The 22,108-nt window shown below is 40.9% G+C and overlaps 3 protein-coding genes across 3 annotated transcripts; all 3 read right to left on the reverse strand.

Moving 5' to 3' along the window:
* Positions 1-388: 388 nt before the first annotated feature.
* On the reverse strand, positions 389-8,774 carry cenpt (centromere protein T). The gene is made up of 14 exons (XM_053866472.1): positions 8,692-8,774; positions 8,470-8,620; positions 8,047-8,176; positions 7,834-7,978; positions 7,140-7,233; positions 6,906-7,042; positions 6,702-6,756; positions 6,338-6,471; positions 4,474-5,274; positions 3,726-3,794; positions 3,262-3,361; positions 3,020-3,181; positions 2,836-2,940; positions 389-920 (listed from the first exon to the last, which is right to left on the reverse strand). The coding sequence occupies exons 2-14, from the start codon at positions 8,553-8,555 to the stop codon at positions 788-790; spliced, it is 2,151 nt and encodes a 716-aa protein (XP_053722447.1). The 5' UTR covers positions 8,556-8,620; positions 8,692-8,774; the 3' UTR covers positions 389-787.
* A 788-nt stretch (positions 8,775-9,562) lies between these two features.
* LOC128759207 (cytochrome c oxidase subunit NDUFA4-like) lies at positions 9,563-11,131 on the reverse strand. The gene is made up of 4 exons (XM_053865994.1): positions 10,948-11,131; positions 10,112-10,200; positions 9,964-10,024; positions 9,563-9,878 (listed from the first exon to the last, which is right to left on the reverse strand). Exons 1-4 carry the CDS (start codon positions 10,996-10,998, stop codon positions 9,822-9,824), a joined length of 258 nt encoding a protein of 85 aa, XP_053721969.1. The 5' UTR covers positions 10,999-11,131; the 3' UTR covers positions 9,563-9,821.
* A 1,050-nt stretch (positions 11,132-12,181) lies between these two features.
* LOC128759425 (protein FAM117A-like) lies at positions 12,182-21,890 on the reverse strand. Its single transcript, XM_053866358.1, has 8 exons — positions 21,285-21,890; positions 20,652-20,797; positions 19,981-20,067; positions 19,380-19,496; positions 16,421-16,549; positions 16,157-16,346; positions 15,177-15,339; positions 12,182-13,631 (listed from the first exon to the last, which is right to left on the reverse strand). Exons 1-8 carry the CDS (start codon positions 21,391-21,393, stop codon positions 13,361-13,363), a joined length of 1,212 nt encoding a protein of 403 aa, XP_053722333.1. The 5' UTR covers positions 21,394-21,890; the 3' UTR covers positions 12,182-13,360.
* Between the last annotated feature and the right edge of the window lie 218 nt (positions 21,891-22,108).

Raw genomic sequence — 22,108 nt, forward strand, 5'->3', positions numbered from 1 at the left:
CGCTAAAAGCAAACTCCCCCAGATCCAAGTCATCATGTTTTATGTAAACATGGTAGTGCAGCAAGCATCAACTTGAACTGATGATTTAGATTAAATTTATTGCAACACACCAATAAATATCTCATCATAATAACTTTACAGTTCCTATATTGTAACGCACAAGAGAGTTGACCGATCTCATTGGTGGTCTGGAACTATTCATTTCATTTGGGGAAAACTAGGGAACCTGCCAAGCACAATTGTATCCGACATGCCGCTCTACAGATCATTTTTTAACACCGCTATATAAAATTATATTACAAGCAGAGTCCATTTAAATGGAATGACTGTCCACAAGTTAAAAGGATTATTACTGCCTGGTTTTATAGTACAGTAAATAGGCAATAGTGCCATCTACAGCCCAGTTGTTAAAGGCGTACAAAGGAGACAGAACAGACAAAAGGTGATTAGATTAGATCACCTGCATTTACAAATGAATGAGTTGCTCTTCTGGACCCTTAATCGCACTGGAGGCAGGGCACAGTCAGAAATATTTTATTGCTTGTGTCTAAACAGACAACTGACAGAGAATAACAGGGCCAAACCCTTAAAGGTCATAATGTACAGTATGGAACTTGTTTTTCTATTTACTGGTTTTTATTGAACATGATGCAGGACAACACAAAGACAGCACATAATACAAGCCAATGATATACTTCAAAGTAACACAGCAAATTAAAGAAAAAAAGCAATGTCTATTTATTTATTTATGTACATAAACTCGTCATCTGTGCAAAATATGACATATTTACCACCGGCGACTTTTAGGGACAACAACATTTCCGCTTGTGGCAATGGGGATGAGAAGCTTGCGCTGCTGCATGCGAAGATACTTCTCAATGAGCACTTCTACTGGCACCTTGTCGTTCACATGCCCCTGCCTGTGAAACACAAACACTGTCAATGACCATTTATTCTCCTCTCTGCCCACATGAAACACGACATTACTGTTTATACTTTAGTTGGTGTGTAAACAGAACAACTCCAAAACAGACAAGCATACTTATTGGAAAAGGGCCAACATGAATGTGATCGATTTTGATGGTAGGTTCTATCATACAGACTCACCCTGCCACTCGAAGGCTCTGCCTTGCACCTGAGACTCGTTTTGATTGGCTCTCTTTTTAGATAGTGACCCCTCTCCTAAAACCACATCTCCTGCTTCTCACCGTGTCTTGTCAATCAGCTTTTAAAGTGTCTCCGCTTGTTACATCTCAACAATGAAATGTCTGTCTGCAATGTGTTCATGTCTGCTATGAAGAACATCATCGCCCACAACGCCAGCGTCACCTGTCTTGGTGTGAACCAGCTTCTTTCTCATTCTTCTGCAGCCCGACTATTACCCAGACAGGCAACCCTCTTGCACATCTCTACCGCCCGAGGCTGTGCTGGCCACTTCCTTTCAAGTCCCAGGTGGACTACAATGAGGACAACAAAAACATGGTGCTTGAGGAAGGACCACACCACGCCATGCAAAGAGGATCCACAGCCGGCTGAGGGTAGTGTCAGGAACTGTTTGACCTAAGCTTGCTTTTCGACCCAAAGTGATCATATCATCTTTAAAGTCTGGAGTCATCTCCTAGATGGTGTTCTATCCTCCACATCATCTGGACAACACAACAGAATGCAACCGCTGTGTCCAGTGCCAGCATTAGCTTGCTACATGGATTGTAATCATAAAGACTGTATGCTTTGGATGGATGCTGTGCTGGAGCCCAGAGGGTTTATACACCTCTTCTTCTGCAGCACTGTTCCAAAGAGCGTCCATGGAGGACATCTGACGTCATGACACAGTTACCAGTTTCATCTTGAAAGTGTCTCCAGGTGTGCTGGATGGATGACTTCTCACAGACTTTCAATCCTGCCGTTCAGTCTGTGGCAGACATAAACTTTGTGCTGATAGGGGCCCATGTGAGCACAGTTACGACAGTTTGACATCTCCCCTGCAGCTGTATGTTGCTGTGCTGATTTACATGTGATATCCAACTGAAGGTCATATGACATTATATTTTTACATATAAACACCATCAAAAATGTTTGAGACACTCTAGCCCATACCGTGGATTAAAGAAATGTATATATTGTTATTGGCATTAATGAAATGGATGTCGATTTGACCAGAAAGCGAGGCACCAGACAGGCATTCCAAAACTACTAAAGTGAAGAAATGCTTCACACCTCAGCAGCAGTGCAGGTGCTGCCCTTGTCAATAGCTATGGTCATGTGGACTGCTGTAATGCTTCATGTAAACACGTCCGTCGGAATGAAACGTCCCCATTCATCTTATTACATACGAAGTTTTGTTCGGGGTCGGTGTCTATGACATCTCACATAGGAAAAAAAAATGTTCTGCCTCTGCAGCGCATACTGTGTCCATCGCAGTGACCAGCCTTTTAAAATACTGGACCCCTACTGAACACTGCAGCATGTTTCTGTTGCACTAAACTACAAATGTTCCACAGATGCTAAACTCTAGTTGGCCCAGGCATACCCACTCTGCTGTGATTGGTCAAGAACAAACCTTCAGCCCACCTCTGCTGACAGAACACTAAATCACCTTTTTCTCAGCCATTTTTTACTTGCCGGGAATGAGCTTCCAAAATATACATCGGACCGCATGCATGACCCCAAATCACAATGTTGATGGAAACAAGCAGCAGAGGCAGAGTTGCGCACTAGTTCATGTCACACAAGATCTTACTAGTTACTGTAGACCTTGCAATCTGGAAAATTTTGCTTAAAATGAGTGACTAAGAGCTAGTTTGAAACTGGACCTGTGCCCCGCACAGAACATACCTTTTCAACAATAGCACAACATCCTCCACTTCGATGGTTTTTCTCTTTGCATGTGCAGCATATGTTTCCACATCCTCCATCAGCCGATCAAAGAATTGCTCCATTCTGTTGAATGGAAATCAAGTTTAAAGAATCCCGAACCTCAATTTTTTTTATAATTTATGGAATATAAGTCGTCACTTACATCTCTGAGAGAACAGGGTAGACATCACCGGAGACCCGGGTTTTGGCAAAGTGTTTAAAAGTGGCCATTAGATAACTCTTGGGGAGACTTGTTCGCTTCTTAGGAGCTGCCGGCTTTTTCTGCCTCACTTTTGGTTTTGGAGGATTGGAATGTCTTTTTTCACTGCAGGATGACAGGTCAGGATTGTGAGGGCACTGTGAAAGGTTTTTGAGAAATAATTTGGACTTTTTGGAGTCACTTGCCTGGAAGGTTCTGCCTGAGCATTAACTGCTACAGGTGCTGGGTTAGGAAATGCAACTCTTCTTTTCTGGCGAACAAATGCTGGCGTCTCCATAGGGATGTCTGAGGAAGACACAAAGCACACTTCAACACTTCAAACTTCAATTACAATAAACCATAGTCCAGTTTCACTTTCTTAATCACTTAATAGATTATTAATATTTAAACAAATGCATTTTCAATAAAAATGCAATAAAGTCACATTGTTGCTGTTACTACACACATGTTTGTAAGACGGTCTAAAAAAGTAGATAATATGGTCAGTCCTCAAAAATCTAAATTTATGACAAAATGTTGATCTGAGAGCCTTGAACTTGCATAAATAATGTATTTCAGGCTGCCCAAGCACAAGCACCTCCTGCATATTTCATAATTTTCAACAATGATGCACTCAAACTAAAACATAGCAGTAAAACAGGACAAAGACCTTCTGGGCCACTTTCTTCACCCCACTCTTCTTGTTCACCAGGTCCTTCTGAGGCAGCACCTTCCTCATCTGATTGAGAACAGGAATTTGCATTAAGGTTTAACATCTCGATCTGACATTTGACATTCCACATTCACATTTAATACTTTTGGTTAGACACAAACAAATCATATACGTAAACCAAATAGTGACCAGTATTCAGTTGAATGGCTCAAATCAAGATATGAAGTCGAGACACAAAAGTCAATTATAGAACAAAATAATGAATCATTCCCACCACTGAAAATTTCCTTTATGCATTATTAAATTGATAACTACTGAAGTGATAGAAATAAGAGTATCCACTCACTAGGAATAGATGAACCGCAAAATATGTTTAAACCAATTGGAATCTTCAAGAAAATAGTTTCAAAGTCACAAACTATTTAAAATCAAATCAAAGAGTTATCTAGCTGCTAGCCCTTCAGTACCCTGCAGTGATGCCAGGAAACATTTTGAAGACCTTTGCTGTGTGTTTGGGAAGAGTTGGGAACAGTGGGAAAAGAAATGTCATTTTCCAGGTAACACTCATTACCTGCTTGTGTGTTTCAGTGTTGAACAAAATTAACTTCTCTCCTTAAGATTAGTATTTAAATCCAATTTGGCATTATGCTACATCAGTATTCCAGTATTTCAGTTAGAATAAGAAAGTCACCACACTTCATTATCTCCTCACTACCACCTTGGTCCTGCATTTCACTGCTCTTACCTTCAGTCTGAGAGTAAGCAGTTGCTCCATCTTCATCAGGTTGAACACCATCAGAATTAGCCACTCCCTCCTCTTCTTCTTCTTCTTCTTCTTCTTCTTCTCCAGGTTGTATAACTTCCTCCTCAGACTGAGATCTGGTGTCAACCTCCTCTTCGAACTGAGATCTGCCATCAACATCCTCTTCGGACTGAGACTTGCCGTCAACATCCTCTTCGGACTGAGACCTGGCGTCGACGTCCACTTCGGACTGAGACCTGGCGTCGACGTCCACTTCGGACTGAGACCTGGCGTCGACGTCCACTTCAGACTGAGACCTGGCGTCGACGTCCACTTCAGACTGAGACCTGGCGTCGACCTCCTCTTCTGACTGAGACCTGGCGTCGACCTCCTCTTCTGACTGAGACCTGCCGTCGACCTCCTCTTCTGACTGAGACCTGCCGTCGACGTCCTCTTCAGACTGAGACTTGCCGTTGACGTCCTCTTCGGACTGAGACCTGACTTCAACCTCCTCTTCTGACTGAGACCTGACTTCAATCTCCTCTTCTGACTGAGACCTGACATTGACTTCCTCCATGTAACCTTGCTCTTCCCCCAAATCTCTACTCAGTTGAGAGGCCATCACGGTGGGCTTGTCCTGCGTCGCAACGATGGAAAGGTTTGATGGTATTGCATGATCATCATGAGAGTAGAGAGCTGTGTTGCAGTTGATAATGTCGTGAGTGACTTGCATGTCACTTTGATCCCTGAGGCATAATCCATGAAAGGAGCTTTTTCCACTGACAGTGGTGTCTGTTCCGTGCCCTGAGTGACAACAGTAAGGAGCAAAGGTCAAACTAATTCAACTTAAGGACATACCCAAGGTTTAAAAAAGATATAAAGAGTTCATCAGAACTTTAAATGCGAGATATGAGTACAGTGATCTACATCCACTCTCGACATCTAAAAACATGCCTCATCATTGCTTCCCTTTCAAATAAAAGACACAAAAGTCAATCATAGGACAAAATAATGAATCATTCCCACCACTGAAAATGTCCTTTATGCATTATTAAATCGATAACTACTGGAGTGATAGAAATAAGAGTATCCACTCACTAGGAATAGATGAATTGCAAAACACGTTTAAGCCAATTGGAATCTTCAAGAAAATAGTTTCAAAGTCACAAACTATTTAAAAACTTGTAAGAAATCAAAGAGTTATCTAGCTGCTAGCCCTTCAGTACCCTGCAGTGAAGCCAGGAAACATTTTGAAGACCTTTGCTTTTTGCCTTCATTCCTGTGAATGTACAAATGTGAAGGTACAAATATGTGCCCTTTCCTGGAGAGATCCATTTGAGATAGACTGGGAATTTCTGAGAAGGTGACAAGGTTCAAAGTCCTATCTGTCCGATTATTGTCAGTGTAACAAGCTGATCACCCTCATATCACTATCTTACATTTTTTTTTCATGTCTGAAAAAAACAACATAAAAAAAGTCAGATTTTAGATTAGAGCAGATTAGACAGCGTTTATTAGTCTCGCTTATTAGACAATTGTCACCAATGTCTCCAAGAAGTTAAATAAAATGAGAGAATGTTCCTTTGGCCTCCAAGTGGTCAAAACTGACTACGTACTAAATATTCAATGCAAAAACAATGTAAATCGTCAAAATCAAAAAAAAAAATTAAAAAGCAACAGATTTCAGCAAGATAAAAAATGTACACAAAATTAAACCAAAGGGTCCAATTTCTGATCATGTGCATTATTAGAATTATTAAAATCCACAATGTTGACCTCTAATGTGTGGGGGCGAGAGTCGAAAAGAACTAGCTGCGGTCATTCACTTCAAAAGAGATGAGATGGCACCAAGGAAAAGATAACTCACCTCCTAGTTGTCGTTGCTTTACGGCTTCATCAAATTCTTGCTCTGTGATCTTTTTACGATTTGAAGCTCTCCGTTGCAAACCTCTTTTTTCAGTGTGAATTTGTGCAAAAGGCGTTTTTAGACTCAGTGAAGTGCTATGAAACACAAACAGGATGATCAATGAGTGCAATAACAGGAAATTATTTAAATGATCTTAAAGCCAAGTGTAGTGCTGTCAAATAATGACTGTATTCATTTGCAACAAAGACAGCACACAATCTTATAATAGACTACTGCAGTGGTCATTGGAGGAGTCTGACTGAACACATAACATTTAGCCTTGAATGACATTTAGTTGACTGCCAAGACTGCTATAACAATTTACCTTGAAAGAGACAGTGAAGACAGGTCCTCTGCTGGCTGTTCTGGCTCCTCGACCACTGTGAATGAAATGAAATTAGAAAAAAAAAATGTTTTTTTCATTTTTAATGCAAACACTGGATAAAATAATAATAAAAATGGAAAACACTGCATGCTACAAAACATGAAAATTAATAATGACATTACATTTCTGAAAACAGTACCGTACCCTCCGATGTCCTCAGCCGCTTTTCAAAAGCAGTAACATTGAGGCTTCTCCGTTGTCTCTTTCTACTGAGTCCTTTGGCAGGGCTCATGAAGTTCCCAGCAGTGACATCACCCAGGTCCAGTCCAGAGAGCTCAGTACTAGAAAATTATAATATCAGTACAGACTCTCCTATTCCATACATAATCATGTTTCAAATGTGAATTACAGTAACCAAGATGGCGGATGTCCATTTACCTGGAACGTCGGCTGGACGTTCTTCTAACTGATTGTGGTGCATTAGGTTCAGGTTCAGGAGTCTTCTCATGTACCACTGGTGACTTTGCAGGTTCTGAATCAATGAATGTCAGACATTGACAGTAATGTTCAACACTTCTGAGACGAGCTGTACAAAAAAACTCACATGTGATGTTTACAGCTGTGATGCAACAATACAAAATATCAAGATGTGATGAATAAATAATAATTTATGGTTTGGCACACTTTATTATATATTATTTGGGGATTTCTTCCATTATTTACTTAATTTGGTCGGTATGTAAATGTATTATTTGTTACTTGCCGAGACAAATATTACATTTAGATACAAAATTCTGTTTTACATTGTTAGCCAAAGTGTTATCATCATCAATCATGCCACAATAACAAATTGAGTCAGAAGGTGGACAGTACAGTGTTCAGCAAGTTTTAAGTATTCACGGTAAAAGAATGAATTTAATCAATACCAATATGCATCTTTTTGGCTAACTTTACGTTTCAGTTGGTTTCTTCTTATTTGTGCAGTTAAATCTTCTATTGAGGATGATCAAAAACCTGAGGGGGAGAAACTGAAAACACTTTATACCTGATAAGTTTGGGTGATCTGATGAGGAAAAAGACATCTCTAAAGTCTACATTTTAGTCACTCAGACAATAAAAGTTGCCAACTGACCAGTGTGGAGGATGTTCTTGAGGATATCTCTGGGTGTTCCTTCATAAGTGAAGGTGACGGAAGCAGACTCGGGTGAGTTTCCTCTTCCATCATGGCCGAATGCAGCTTTCTTTTTAGACGCTGGCAGGGATGTTCTCGATATACTCTGTATAGGATGTATACAAGTTACAGAACTTGCAAGTTACCCACAAGTAAGAGAGAAACTATCCTTACCTTGTGAATGTTATCTCTCATGCTGCGCCTCAAGATGTCCTGAGGAGTTCTTGGAGTCGCAGCTTTGACCCTGGACTTGCTGCTCGACTGGGGCTGATGTTTGACTGCATTTCCCTGAGCCTTCGAGGCACTAAAAAGGCATTTGACGGTTTTGAAATTGATTCAAGGATAAGAAGAACAACAGTATTCCTTGCAAAAATGCTAATATGCAGAGGAGTGAATCGTCGCTAGGGTAGGTTGCTGGTTGGATGTTTATATTAGTCCACGTTTATATACAATATATACATAACGTGTGTGTGTGTAATATCTGGATAACTACAGCGTTAATGTGACATGTCAAACTTGGTAAGACAGACTAATGTTGCTGCTGGGTATTGCTGGTGGGTGTGTGGGGCTATTGATTAGTAAGTCCTTGTTTCTTACCTGCGGGTGATCGGGGTTCGCACAGGCTCGGTCGTCAGGATGTGTTTCAGCAAGACGCGAGCAGACAGGTCTTCGGTTGGATCCATGTTGACGATAGTTCGAAGTAGGTTAAAATGACTATCTTTAGCTACCCACGGCTTGTATGAAAACCCTTCACACAAAAATACACACGACACTTAAAAACGGACCGGTCATTGCGTTGGAAAGTAGACGCCGTTTCACCTCAGTTAAGAGTTATCCGTTGATGATTCAAACAGATGGAAGTTATCCCGCGTCAAGTAACATATCGCGAGAGTTGCGTCTTCTTCTGTGATGAAAGAAGGCATCATTACTGCCCCCTGCTGGAGAGAATCTTTTACAGCCTATAATTATTGTATTGCCTTGTGTTTGCACAATGTGTACATGTTGATTCCCAGAAGAATCATCATGTACACATTGACCATTTCATTCATGAAATTACATATAAGTGGATCTTCTTTGGGTGTTTCCACCAGTCGTTGTGGCCACAGCAAGTTATCCTCCGCCATCTTATTCTGTCTTGTGCATCTCAATCCTCTTCCTGACCTCCGTTGCCACATCCATAAACCTCAGTTGTTGTCTTCTTTCTCTCACTCGGTACTTCCTTGGTGATGGTGTGCATTACGTATTTAAAGGCAGTTAAGGTCTGCACACCTCATAATGGGGCTCAACAAAATGAGATCATGTCATCAAAATTTTAGGGATGGAAGTTTGAAAATAAACCAATGAACCACATGTAAAATTGTGATCATAATATATGAGCCATGGTAAAGGTTTTCTGATACATGAATATTGTAGATCTTCAAGCAAAAAATGTGTTTCCATACCTTTCATACCTAGAGTGATGCACAACATCTCACATGGTATTCTGACAAGTCACTGTTGTATTATTCAATTTTCGTGCCCAGTTTAGGCAAAAACATGGAAGAACTATTCACGTCTTCATAAAATGTGCATATAATGATTTAACATAAACCAATCAATCAAGAAACAATGACTGTCATCTCACAAGTAATCAATGCACTTTTGGTTTACATTTTTTTCAACTTCAGCTGCAAAAAAAATGTGGCAAGCAGATAGTTGAGATCACTTTAATAAATTACAACATATCACAGACAAAAATACTTTGCTTGTTCAGTAAAACAGGATGTGGCCTGCTTTAGCCATACAGAAACTGATTTGACAGTTGTGTATGATCCCTCCCTTGCGCCATCACAATCACTCATCACTCTGTAATTTATTTATTGATTTATTGAAAGTGATACTTGGTAAAAGTGCAAAGGTTCGGCACACTGAAAGAACACACAGATTAAAGCTGTCAGCATGACGCTGATCTAGAAGTCAGGCCTGTCCTTCTTCAGCTTGGAGTAGTCCATGTTCACTGTGAAAAGCTGCAGACACAAACATGCATTTATTATCGTTCCTTTTTTTAATTGCAAATAAAAACATGACGTATGAACTAAGCAGTATCCTTACTTTGTACTGCTGAGTGACGTCCATTTTGTTCCAGGGTTCAGGGTTGTTGGTACGATCCCATCTGTACACAGTTAAACGTGGGTTGGTCACACAACCATGGACACAGAATTTTGACATTGATTCATTTCTGGTGTAGCATGAGACTTACGAGACATCTGGGTTCTTCAGAGCAAGTCGGGCCAAGTACAACATGCTCATGGTTGTTCCTCCACCAATGAAGACGAAGAGGGGGATTAACTGCAGAGACATATGGATGGACATCATTAAAATCAAGCTGTTTTTTCCCCCATAGTTTCATTTATAAGAGTTCACAGTGTATATGTAAGGCAAAGACAGTAAAGCAGTGGCTTATTTAATGTATATGTAAACACTGGAAAGAGTGAAAGTAAACATGGGGGCGCTGCCGTAAAATGTAGCGTCAACCCTGTCGTCCTTGAATATACAGGCGACCAGGGTCATACATGCTGGACCGCGTATACATTCCTATATACATCGTCGTCATTCGCCCCAATAATGATTGAAAATGATATTAACCTATATACACCTGAGGGTGGTCGACTCTTTTAAGGAGAAAACAGCTCGACAATCAAAAGAGACGCCTGATTAAAAGAAAGAAAAAAAAACATCACGGTTTATTTAATGGAAATTAGGTCCACTTCATCTGAAATAAGGAGTTTAAACAGAGTGTTGACAGTTCCCCTGTTGTCATGAATGCAGCGGAATTGATCCGCCGTGGAATTCACACAGGCCCACGATTCCCATAATAAACCCGTTTGTATACATGATTCAGATAACAGTCAATTTGACGCTCCACGTCAATTGCAACGGGAGCATTGTTTTGCCGGAGTACATCATTTTCAAATGGATAATTGGGTTGAGAATTGAAAAAGCCGAAGCGCGTCCTTTCGGCTCTTCAACGACACTTCAATGTCATCGGGTCATATTTGCTAGTTTATCTAATAAACGAACGCAATTGAGACTTACCGCGGGGTGGCTCTTGAGCTGCTTGGCGACGGTACCCAGTATGGTAGGCATGGTGGCTCCTTCTCACGGCGCTTGGAAATGAACAAATTGCGGACAAAATGCGGGTGTTTGCAGTCGGTGCGGGGGTCGTCTTCGTGGATTCCTACAGGCCTGAGTAGACCTTGAAGTACTCACCACCACCACCTCAGCTGTCATCCAATCACAGCGGAGTACGACAGCAGCTGGACGGGACAGAAAGCTCAATAGATTTAAAGGAAACTAGTCGAAACGTCCGAACCCACAGCTCGGATTGCTGATCGATTAGTCCACTCGGACTTCCTTGTCCTTTACCACAACCTTATCATACACGAATGAGTGCATTGTCAAGGGTAGCAAAAGAGGGACGCTGCCCAAATCCATTGTAATGAGTTATAACTTAGTACTTTTCACACCGGCAAGATCGCATATTGACACCACGCATTCAAAACCCCGTTAGCTATTAAAGTGAAAAGCTGCACATTGAAGCCACAACGCTGAGAGTGAATACAAGTTTGAATGTTTAAAACTCACGGTTAAGACCGTTTCCACCGGACATGATTTCTAGGACTGTTATCTAAACATCGCCAGTAATATCAGGTATAGTAAGCAGTTGTAACGTGTCAACAAAGACAGCCAAAAACAGATGTAAACCTGTGAGCAAACACAGACAACAGTAATGACTGAAGTAAACACTCGCGACAGAGTCATAATATACATTACTTTTCTCACTCAGTTTTCCGTTTGAAACAGGATGTAATGCTACACGATGGACACATACCTACTGATCTGCTCTAAACCCCCTTTTAGCTATTGTGTACATGTATATTGAAACAGATATTTCACTTGATCTAAACAGCTGCTTCATAAAATTAAATGCAAATGCTTTAACGTTTACAGAATTTTGTCCTACTATGTTGAATCAGGTATACATACAAGTCTATTTACACCCATTACTAGAATATTAACAGTGAGAATGAAAGCTTGATGCTTTTGCAGTGCATCACAGGTCTAGTAGTATGAGTGGCAGGATTGCTTTTTACCCAAGGGCCATTCACAAATATAACAAAATAATGACACAAGCAATAGAGGAATGTTGTGATCACTGTGTAACCACAGATGTCGGTAAATGTATTAAAAAACAGTAAAAGCAAAGTAATGATTTAAGACTATTTAATAAATCACAAAGGAAAACATATTTCCAAATACAAGACCTGAGATACGGGCACCTCTCGGGCATCCATACAAATTCATCAAGCAAGAAAACTGAAATCTTTTCAGATATTTCCATGTCACCACCAAAGTCAGTCGACCATATGCACATATAAAAGAAACTCAGTAAAACAGCCCCGGGTTACCCATTTCTACATCAATACCTCAGCGAAGTGCATAAAATCCACTTGATACATGAGTCTTAGTTTGAAAAACTAAGAGTAACAGGATTTTTTTTTATTTTCTTGAGCTTATTTGCATGTCATAGAAAAAAAAGACAGAAAATACATGATCTACTATTAAATTTGCAGTATAAAATAGTATAAAAAAAAGGGGTGACATGAGTGTGGACATTCAATTGTGCAACATTGCCTACCAACAACTACTCGAACATCAGTTTGTCAGAGGGATCAGAACAGCTTAACATAAAGTGTGACAATTCTACACCACTAGAACTGGTTTAGGTAGTCAACTAAGAAGTAAAACAGAAAACTATAAATACACAATCAAGCACTCCACTAGAAGAGAGACTAAGCTTATCCATCAACCTGTGCATGTTTCAGTGAACAAGGCAAAGTAGGAATGTTGAGACAGCCAGGTATCAATGCGAGCAGATTTCAGCACCAAGTTCCCTTCAGTCAATAAAATGACAGCAAAAACATCCAATGGTGTAAATTATACTAAACAAAAGGAGCCCTGTTGATTTGTCATGCTTCGTACGACACCAGTGGTGCAGGTATAAAAAAAAAAATGTGTGGGTGAAGTGTACTGCTAAAATGTTTGCCACTTAAAAACAGTTTCACCGGATAAGAGAGGGATTGTGCTAATGTGCAGGTGACGTGTCCCACATCTAACAACTAGATGACACAGTACTTTTTAAAAAACATCATTCAACAATTTGCACTGTCCTCTTTGGGTACAAGAAGGAAACGGCAAAGTGAAGGGCATCTCAATCAACAAAACCTTTGTTGCTGGCGTAAGAAAGAGTCACCATTCCAACCAAGTCAGCTCTTTGGAAAGTGATAGAACACATTTGTTCGTTGAATGTCACAATGCATGAAACCTAAAACAGCTTATTCAGCACATACTTTGGTTTACTCACAGCAAAACAAAAGTACAAAATTTCCCAATAGAATTGTTCCAACCTGTGTCACACCACTGAAATGTTAAATAAATCTGTGACAGATCAGCAGGTGAAGCCGGTCCCCGATTTGGTTTCCACAGAAGCAGCAGCACGGGGATCTGGAGGGGAAGCTGGGTTGCTGGTGGAGGTAGCTCGGCAGGGGGAGGATCCATGACTGGAGCAGTTCTCCGTTGAGGTATTAAAGTTGCACAGCAACAGATCCATGGGGGGCAGGTTGACTGGGCAGAAGGCTGAGCCCCCGTAAGGTGTGAAGTTCACCTTTTTGGGATCCGGGCAGGAGGATATGTGAACCAGCTTTGGTTTATGTGCAGTTCTGAGGAGATGGACATAGAGGATGCAAATTTAAAAAAAAAAACAACAAATGTGATTTGAACTTTCTTCATGCAGAATTTGAAAATGCAGCTAAAATACAGAGTTGAGTCCTAGCAAATCACAGATGCATATGTTCAGTCATTTATTGAAATCTGAGTCCATGCTGGGAGAAATGTAAAGGAGGACACGCTACTGTAAACTAGCCTTATTAGTCATGTCCCAGTTTGCAACTCGGGATTGGACCGATCCAACACCGTGGTTTTTGAGGGACACTCATAGTAGGGCCTTAGACGAATCAGAAGATCTCTGCATACACAGCTGTGTTTATTATATGTAAAAATGGCTTGCACTCTTATCTCTGCGAGTGCTGAAAGTGAAATTGATCCACGTAACCATGTTGTTATTTTTTGTATTGTCGATTTGATAGCTAAAACACCTAACAAAAATAAACAAGCACAGATGACTCTAAATTTTAAATGTTAGGAGTACACATCACAGCTTCACCTTTCAACAATGCAAGTTTGAGAAGCAAGTAGCATGTTTATTGGTATAACTTTTTTTTGGCTTTACCCTTTAGTGGCATCAGGCTGCTGTCAATATACAAGCCTTTATTGTGATAGTTATTCATTAACTGTGAAATGGCGACATCAAATTCATTCTCCACTGAAGATAGTCTGTTTAAAAAAAACAAAATGAAATCTAAAGCTCTTATCCATACACTATTATTTGGTTGGGTTTTTTTTTTTTATCTATTAGGCATCATCTTAGAACAGACCACAGAACAAATCAGTTTTTACAAGTTGAGATGTCAAAGAAAACAAAGCTGGACACACAGTTTGACTGAATTTATGTGGCCCTCCTGGAGTAAGAGTACTGTAAAACCATAAAACTGACATTGTTTTGTCTTGTGCATCGTTTTTTGTTCATTATGATGCAACTGAAATATAACTTTCTCGTTTGATTATTTTTCTTAACCGTTAGTCTTTTCCGTTGACTATTTTAGGAGTATTTCTTGTCCCTTAAAATACATCAGAATTGAAAGTAGATTTTGAGATGTATGAGACACAGAATCTTTAAATGGAATGTGGTTGAAATTAAAATGAAATAAAACACAACAAACCAATATTTTCTGTGCATTTGTAAAGTGTAATTTCATAATTACACATGATGTCATCACTTGATTTTATTTTCTCTTACCCTCCTTTCTTTGGGTTTGACAGCTCTCAACAGTCAAAATATACAGGGGTTGGCCAAAATAATGGAAACACCTTAAAGCTTTTTTAGCTTTAAGGTGTTTCCATTATTTTGTCCAACCCCTGTATAACCTGGCCCCTTACAAAATTTAATGGCTCACCTCTGCTTTAGCTCCGACCCAAAGATACATACCCAAGGTGAAAAAGGTAACAAACATTATGGAATAATGAAACAACATATTTTGAACTCCCTTTCTATTCATAACTGCAATAGGACTGAGCTGTATTGCTACAACTGTTTCAAAAGAACAAGACATGAATGGCTTATTTGGGAAGCATGGGGAGAAACCTACCTGGTCTCCTCACAGACTTTGACTTTTTCACAGCCCTCTGGAGGTTCTCTTTGGAAGCAGAAGCTTTTGTTTAGCCCAGGGGAGGAAGAGATTAACAGACGCACAGACAGGTCAGAATCACTCTGGGACGGGTTGGGAGACAGGAGGTCCATCGCTGCACCGTCTGCATGGAGACAAAACGAACATCAGGATTAAGCAAACGCACTGAAAAAAGGTTTGCATTATCATGGAAAGTGCTCCAGCTATATACAAATTGATCTCACAGGAAAACAATCACCTCTCAAAAGAAGTATTTACAGAGCAATTTAACATCAACAAAACTGATCATTTGTGATTTCCAGCCCAGACGGTTTGATTGACTTCAGTAGTTCAGGTTAGCCTGGTGTCACATTTCATGCACTTCACTTTCCTGTAGAAAATGGTTTTCAAAATTCAACATGCTTCAGTTTGAGAGCGACTAAGCATTATTGTATTGAAAGGTAGTGCATAAAAAAAAGGATGAAATAATGTTATCGGCAAACCAGTCATGTTCGTGCCTTGTTTCAAGACTGAAATGATTTGCCATTTGACATAGCAAGAAAGGTGAGACTAGCACAGTTGTGACTTAAACTCTGAAGTTATTATGACTTCTACATAGTTATCTTCAAAACAATTCACAGAAAGCCTGTCATGGCAAATGAATAAAAGATCAAATGAAAGTGTGTAGAAATGAAAGAGTGAATCTTTAGTCGTAGTTATTCAGTTACTCTGCTCTACTCCAGTATAATAAAACCAACTCAAACCATTCCAGTCCACGACCAAAGCAGTTCCTTGCTACATATACATTTGTCCAGGTCATTGCTCTTGGTCATTGTAAGGGGGTTTAATGAAGGCAGACTTTTGAGGTTTGGCTTATTCTGAAGCTTTTCTCATACCTTCCTCAAGTACGTGACCAAAACCTGCCACATACTTTTAAGAACGCAGTGAAGTTAGAGACAAACCTTGGGGCAAGTCCAAAAGTGCAATGCCAGACTTGGGATGGGGAACCGTGTTATTAGTGGGGGAAGCACTGGGAGATGAGGAGGCTGAAGATGAGGACAGGGACGTGTTTGAGGCAGGGTCGCTCTGTGACCCACTGCTGCAGCTCTGCAACGGGACAGGAGCCCTACGACCATCTGGCACTTCGAGAAGCTGAACAAAGGATATAGAGCATTTGCTTAATTAAACAAAAGTCATAGACCTTGGTTAGAGGAGAGATACGCCACCTGGTGTTGCTGTTGAGTGGACTGGCTGATGAAGACCCCCTCAAGCTCCTGGTTGAGTGCCTCCATGCTGCAGCCAAGTGGAGGGACCAAAGAAGATAAGGGCATGACAGGGATGGGGATTGGAGGAGTCTGAGCAAGAGAGCATAGGCCTTAAAGTTAACACCACAGTGTACTGTGAGGAGTATCATACAAATGTAAGTAATTCTAATATGTCACAAATGGATGTTCTTTAGGGCAGGCTATTTAATATTCAGTGCCAAAGTACTAGTCAGTCAACTTGAGGCAAGAGATCCAGCACAACAAGAAACCATAGTCATTGAAAAATGTGGTGGACAATTTGGCAAGCCAGTAGTGTGATTCAGTTATGCATGATGTGTAGGTTTAATCAAAGTGGAGGAGAATAACAGCACTTCCTGAACGGCAGAGGGATGTGAGGTCATGTCTAAGTCTGGACTTACATCAAACATGGTCACTTTGCGGCATTATTTCCAGCTCATGCTAATTAGAGTACTCACACCAAATCCGTGCCACCGCGCAGCAGAAACGGAATTATATGCTATAATACATATAAAATCTGATATTTTTTAGGCTCACCACTGTGGTGCGCTCAGGTTCTTCAGGTTTAGTTGAAATGATCGTTCATGATATCAGGTAAGTTAGGTGCATCCGTTAGACGTTTTAGACCGTTAGATTTTTGTCGACTCGAGAAATGTCATTAAAGACAAAAATTGAAAGACGACCACTTGATAATTGACAATGACACCACGGCAAAGGTGATCTAGACCATTTGATTCAAAGAAATATTGATCTAATACTCGGCAGCGAAAATCAAAGGTTTTAACCCACGGCATTCGCACAAAAAAGTCAAAAGTTCACGGGCTGACAAGAAATTTATTTCCCGTGTAGTTACAAAATCTGTCCGCGTGTTGAATGTTTCCTATAGGTGACACCACATCTGGCGGTCGTGACTGTATTTTTCAAACTTTTCAATGTCAATGATACTTCAAATGAAAGATTTGGGTGCATTTTCTACCACACGTTTATATAGATATAGAGTACAAAGATAACTTTATAGAAACAAACATCTGAGCCAAATAAGAAACGCGAGCAGAGATGACCTCACCGTAACAGTTTCAGATGCAGGGGTCTTCTGGGCAGCTGTTTTACTCAGCTGACCCTGATTTAAAAAAAAAAAAAAATTCTTTCCCTTACTACAAGCTAAATTTCTACAGTTCACTCTCTTTTAAATATTTATGCAAGATAAGCATACGGTTGTATCAGCTGTGTATCGGTTTTCTAAACTATTACAGATTTAAACATTTATTCATTCAAACAAAATATGTATGAAGGCTTGCCTCTAGATTAAATAAATAGAACCACATGAATTCTGATCCCTTGTAAACTATTCGGCAAGCGCTTTGTGAACTGCAGCAAACTGAAACGCTCCCCACCGCAGCTCGCCGCACGGCACTGGGGTGCTTCCATGCCGTTAGTGTGGCGACTCACGAGATGTGGATAACCGAGACATTACATCAGTAAAGAAATATAGCAGCCAAGCTATGGCTGCAAAAGGGTTGAGAAGCTGCAAATTTTGTTCATATTCAGTAAAATTACCGGGCGGAAACACTCTTCTCATGGAAACCAGTGAAACGACACTATGAGTCGGGCATTAAACAGGCATTAATAATGGGACATTTAGAGCATGGGCACAGAAGGCAGTCTATTTTTTCATGTTTTGCATGATGCGAAGGATGCCCAGCCTCCTAGCTAAAAACAGTACAGCAAAGTACTGTACAGCGTTGTCATTTGACTAAGAAGTAGCAAGGACACATTCTGTCAGAGTGAGAAGCTTGTTCATGGATGCACATTTTAATCAATGATTAAAAAGTCTATTCCCGTTTTCGTGCAATGGTAAATAAATGCAATAACCCTTAGAAGACCATTGGCAAATAACCTATCGTGCTTTGCAGATACAAGTGTTATAAGCGCATGACAGAAAGTACCGTCGAATCCTTCATTTGAAGTTTACTCATTAAAAAGAAAAATCGGATAGCGACTGCCAGATGTGACATCATCGCGTCAACCATCACATGCTATTTTTTATTCCCTCGAAAATGCCCCCTCGGCTTCCATCATCTGATTTAATACGTACTTACCAAGTCTTTTATTTGGCGTCTGTTCATATCAGAGTCTTAACCTAGTTACACTTCAATTAAACCTTTTAAATATATTAAGTTGTAGTTTCTTTTTTTTGTGCTCATCAACATTAGTAGTACACGGCAGGACCATTGAGAAAACCCTGTATTTGAAGTTAATGTTGAGGCAAGTAAAGGTTAGAATCAAAATAAATTCTACAGCACACTTCAAAGCTGCCTGTATTCTTTCAAATACCCATAGTACCAGATAAAGAAAGCCCACTTTTGTTTCACATGAAAGGCTACAGAACACTCACACACACACACACAGCTTTTTTGAGTGAAAATGTGTCCGGACCCTGTTTGGAAGGCAGCGTTCGACTGGTCATCTTGTCAGTTAAACTATAGGTTAACCTGCAACAACCTGTAACTTAAATTGCATATCCGAATTGAGCAGATGTCATAGCACAGCAAAGTGCGTATAGACGGTAGAACTAAAATAAATGTGAATGACTCCAGAGCTACTCAATTGGCGAGTAGCATATAAAACATTAAAAAAAGATTTCCTGAACAGTTGAGATGAAATGTTGCCAGCCCTGTCAATAGTCAGATGGAGCGGTTCATAAAAGCAGAAGTCATTTTGTACCAATCTTCCTGTTTTAATGTCTTGCATTTCATGCAAACATCACTTCCTGCGATGAGTCACCACTGGCACATTCAAAATGATCGCAATGAGCAACAACACAAAACATTCAGAAGCTGCATAGAGGAATCATAAAGACGTGTGATGACACAATAGCAACCATTTTACTATGGTGAGGTACCTGTGTGGTCCCAAGGCTACGGCTCCCTGGAGGAAATCCTCGCTCGCAGTCCTTATCGTGAGCCCCTGAGACTGCTGGTTTGCTGCGCTGCTGCAGCTGTTGTTTCAGTTTGGCAATCTGCGATGAACAGAGGTTACTGTCAGTCAACGAGCATGCGCATGCAAACGAAGCTTGTATATCAGTGTTTCCTTGTTTCAGAAGAAAAAAGAAAAGAAGGGTGGCAGGAGGTGTGAAAAATCTTGCTGAAACATTGCTTGTTGCCCAATAAAAACATTGGTCTACATGAGATAATCTAAGAGGCAAGAGTGAGCATCAACAGTAGTTGACACCCAAGTACAAAAAACTGAAAGGTGGGACTGAGCTGCCGTCCTTTCCACATGGTATTGAGACATTCGTCCTTTATTACGGACATGACTTAATACAATTGTTGCAGCAGAATGAGTTCAGCATTAGTCATGCTAACAGAACATACAACATGAAAGAATGGATCCATCGTGTCTGGTTTCAACAGCTCTGCTACCTGGCCGAGGTTTAATAGTATGTGCGGTATTTGTCCCATGAAGACCACTGCATAATCACCTTCACAGAATGAAAGCCTCACCTCCTGGAGCTGTTCCGTGCTTTCCCATGATGCTGACCGTTTATGACTGCCACTGTCCTGCATTTTGTCCGACCATGAGTGCGGCGTCTGTGGGTACCGAAGGAACCATAAAGACATGAGAAGCGACTCATGAAGACTGGAAAAACGGATATTTCAGTGTACAAAAGGGCAAAGATTATTCATGTGTCAAAAAGAAGAAGCTCTTATGAGAAACAGCAGGGAGGTGGGGTGGTGCCCAAAAGTCCTGAACGAAGAGAAGCTCTTGCGAAAAGGTGGATCGTATTAAAGGTGATGAGCACTATCATTTCCCATTTTCCCTCATGACTCATCGATTAGCCGACAAGTGCTAAGGTACCTGGCTCATCTGGACAAGTAAAACACATTTTGATTAAAGTCTTAAGTTTCAAAACAGCACTGAACACTATACTATTAACTATTTACAACACTATGATTCGACAAATGGCATCTTTGTCAACCAATGCATTCATATCCAGACAAGATGACTAATCATTAAAATAGTCACAATCATCAGATTTATGATAATTTACATATACTTTTTCCACTTTATAACAACTGTTTACGACACTATAATTAGGTCAAGATAGTCAATGACTAGTCAAGTATTTACATAGTTCTCTGTGACACCGACTGACACTTTTCTTGATGCCAACCTGTGTTGCTTTGTCCTTACGAAAGGCGCTACCCTGTCCTTCTGATTCTTTGGGCCAGTGTCCCTGCAGATACGGACCGATGATGGCATCAAGAGACATTGTTCGTCTCATGCCTGGGCTCAGCTGCTGTGCTTTAACCTTGGATGCTATGGAGAGAGAGAGAGCAAAAGGACAATTTATTAGTCAGTGGTTTGTGGTCTTCATTTGTATAGTTCTTGGTTCGGCTGTGAATTCTGAGAGGGGCTGCAGGCAAGGTGCAGAGAAATGGGTCAACATAAATGTGCAGTTTACAATATTTTGAACAACTTTGGTACAGAATGAAGCATTGGAATATAAAAACTGAATTTCACAGATGACCCTTTAACTTGATCACAAAACTTTGACCACAGATGACTTGTTTGCTATAAAGTCTATTCTTGCAGTTGCACAACCTGGTTGATGTTTATTACTTTATAACCAGGTGGTGATAGAGTGGCGCATACTTCATAATTTGGACAATAAAAGGTGCTGAAATGAGTAAGCAATTCTGAAAAGAGATCCAACATTGCGGTCTGGAATGACATGGCGTTATTATTCAGTTCAGTTGCGAGCCCACTCCATCCATGTATCCCACACATGACAGCTGAGTCCTACCTGATTTCCCATCCCGCCTGTGTGGACGAGGTTTGCTGGACAGTTGGTATGGGACAGTCGCTTTGAGGGGCTGTAGTCCCGGCGCAGGCCCCCGAGTGTGTCCCGACATATTCCAGGAACAAGGTTGGCGATCTGGATGTTCAGCCTGATGGAGATCCGGGGGCGCCCCGGCGGCTGGCTAGGCTTCTCTGGGATGAGAACTCCACTAAACCTTCTCAAACTCACTATCCAAGCCAAGCCATGCGACCCTCGCAGCCAAATACAAGTTGCACAGACACTTAGCTTCAAAGTTGAGTGAGTACTAGCGACTGTAGACCTCGTCTTCCGCGATGGTCATAGTTTTCCTCCGGCTAGCTGCCTAGCAGGCGAAGTTTCTTTGTGAGGATGTTGAGATAGTTCAGCTCGCAGTCGAACAAGGAAGCAGCTGCACTTTTTACATCGTCGCTATCCTCCACTTCTGGTTCTTCTGAGCTGAATAGAGAGGTTTGTTCTTTCAGGACAACCGGGCCCAAGGCGAGCGGACCGGGGCCAAGAAAAGTTGCAAGGTGGAATCAGACTTTCCAGCTCTCCGTGTTCTGGCACAGCCACAGGTCCAAACACCTCCGCCACGCTGCTGTGGGTTTAATGATGACAGGGGCGGAACAAAGCGCAAATCTTACTTGTGATTGGGCACTACAGCGTCCAGCCTTCACCTTATTGGTTGGTTTGGCATAAATCCGTCAAACCCCAGACAACGCCAGAAGTGTCACCGCCTACGAAAATGATTATTGTGACTTCTAATATTCTAGCACTAGAAATCTCGACCTTTAAAGCCTTCAACGTAA

This window comes from Synchiropus splendidus, chromosome 5 (genome assembly GCF_027744825.2).
Source record: "Synchiropus splendidus isolate RoL2022-P1 chromosome 5, RoL_Sspl_1.0, whole genome shotgun sequence".
Classification (NCBI taxonomy): Eukaryota; Metazoa; Chordata; class Actinopteri; order Syngnathiformes; family Callionymidae; genus Synchiropus; species Synchiropus splendidus.

Bases quoted from the DNA above. Each gene is read 5' to 3' on its own strand.
- cenpt (XM_053866472.1), bottom strand. From the start codon at position 8,555: ATGGATCCAACCGAAGACCTGTCTGCTCGCGTCTTGCTGAAACACATC. The intron at 7,043-7,139 runs GTAAATGGACAT...ATAATTTTCTAG, and splicing joins ACGTCCAGCCGACGTTCCAG to TACTGAGCTCTCTGGACTGG. The intron at 3,795-4,473 runs GTAAGAGCAGTG...GTTCTCAATCAG, and splicing joins TGCTTACTCTCAGACTGAAG to ATGAGGAAGGTGCTGCCTCA.
- LOC128759425 (XM_053866358.1), bottom strand. From the start codon at position 21,393: ATGTCGGGACACACTCGGGGGCCTGCGCCGGGACTACAGCCCCTCAAA. The intron at 16,550-19,379 runs GTACCTCACCAT...TCTCTTGCTCAG, and splicing joins GTAGCCTTGGGACCACACAG to ACTCCTCCAATCCCCATCCC. The intron at 16,347-16,420 runs GTGGCGTATCTC...TCCTTTGTTCAG, and splicing joins CCACTCAACAGCAACACCAG to CTTCTCGAAGTGCCAGATGG.
- LOC128759207 (XM_053865994.1), bottom strand. From the start codon at position 10,998: ATGCCTACCATACTGGGTACCGTCGCCAAGCAGCTCAAGAGCCACCCC. The intron at 10,025-10,111 runs GTAAGTCTCATG...AACTGTGTACAG, and splicing joins CTGAAGAACCCAGATGTCTC to ATGGGATCGTACCAACAACC. The intron at 9,879-9,963 runs GTAAGGATACTG...TTGTGTCTGCAG, and splicing joins ACGTCACTCAGCAGTACAAA to CTTTTCACAGTGAACATGGA.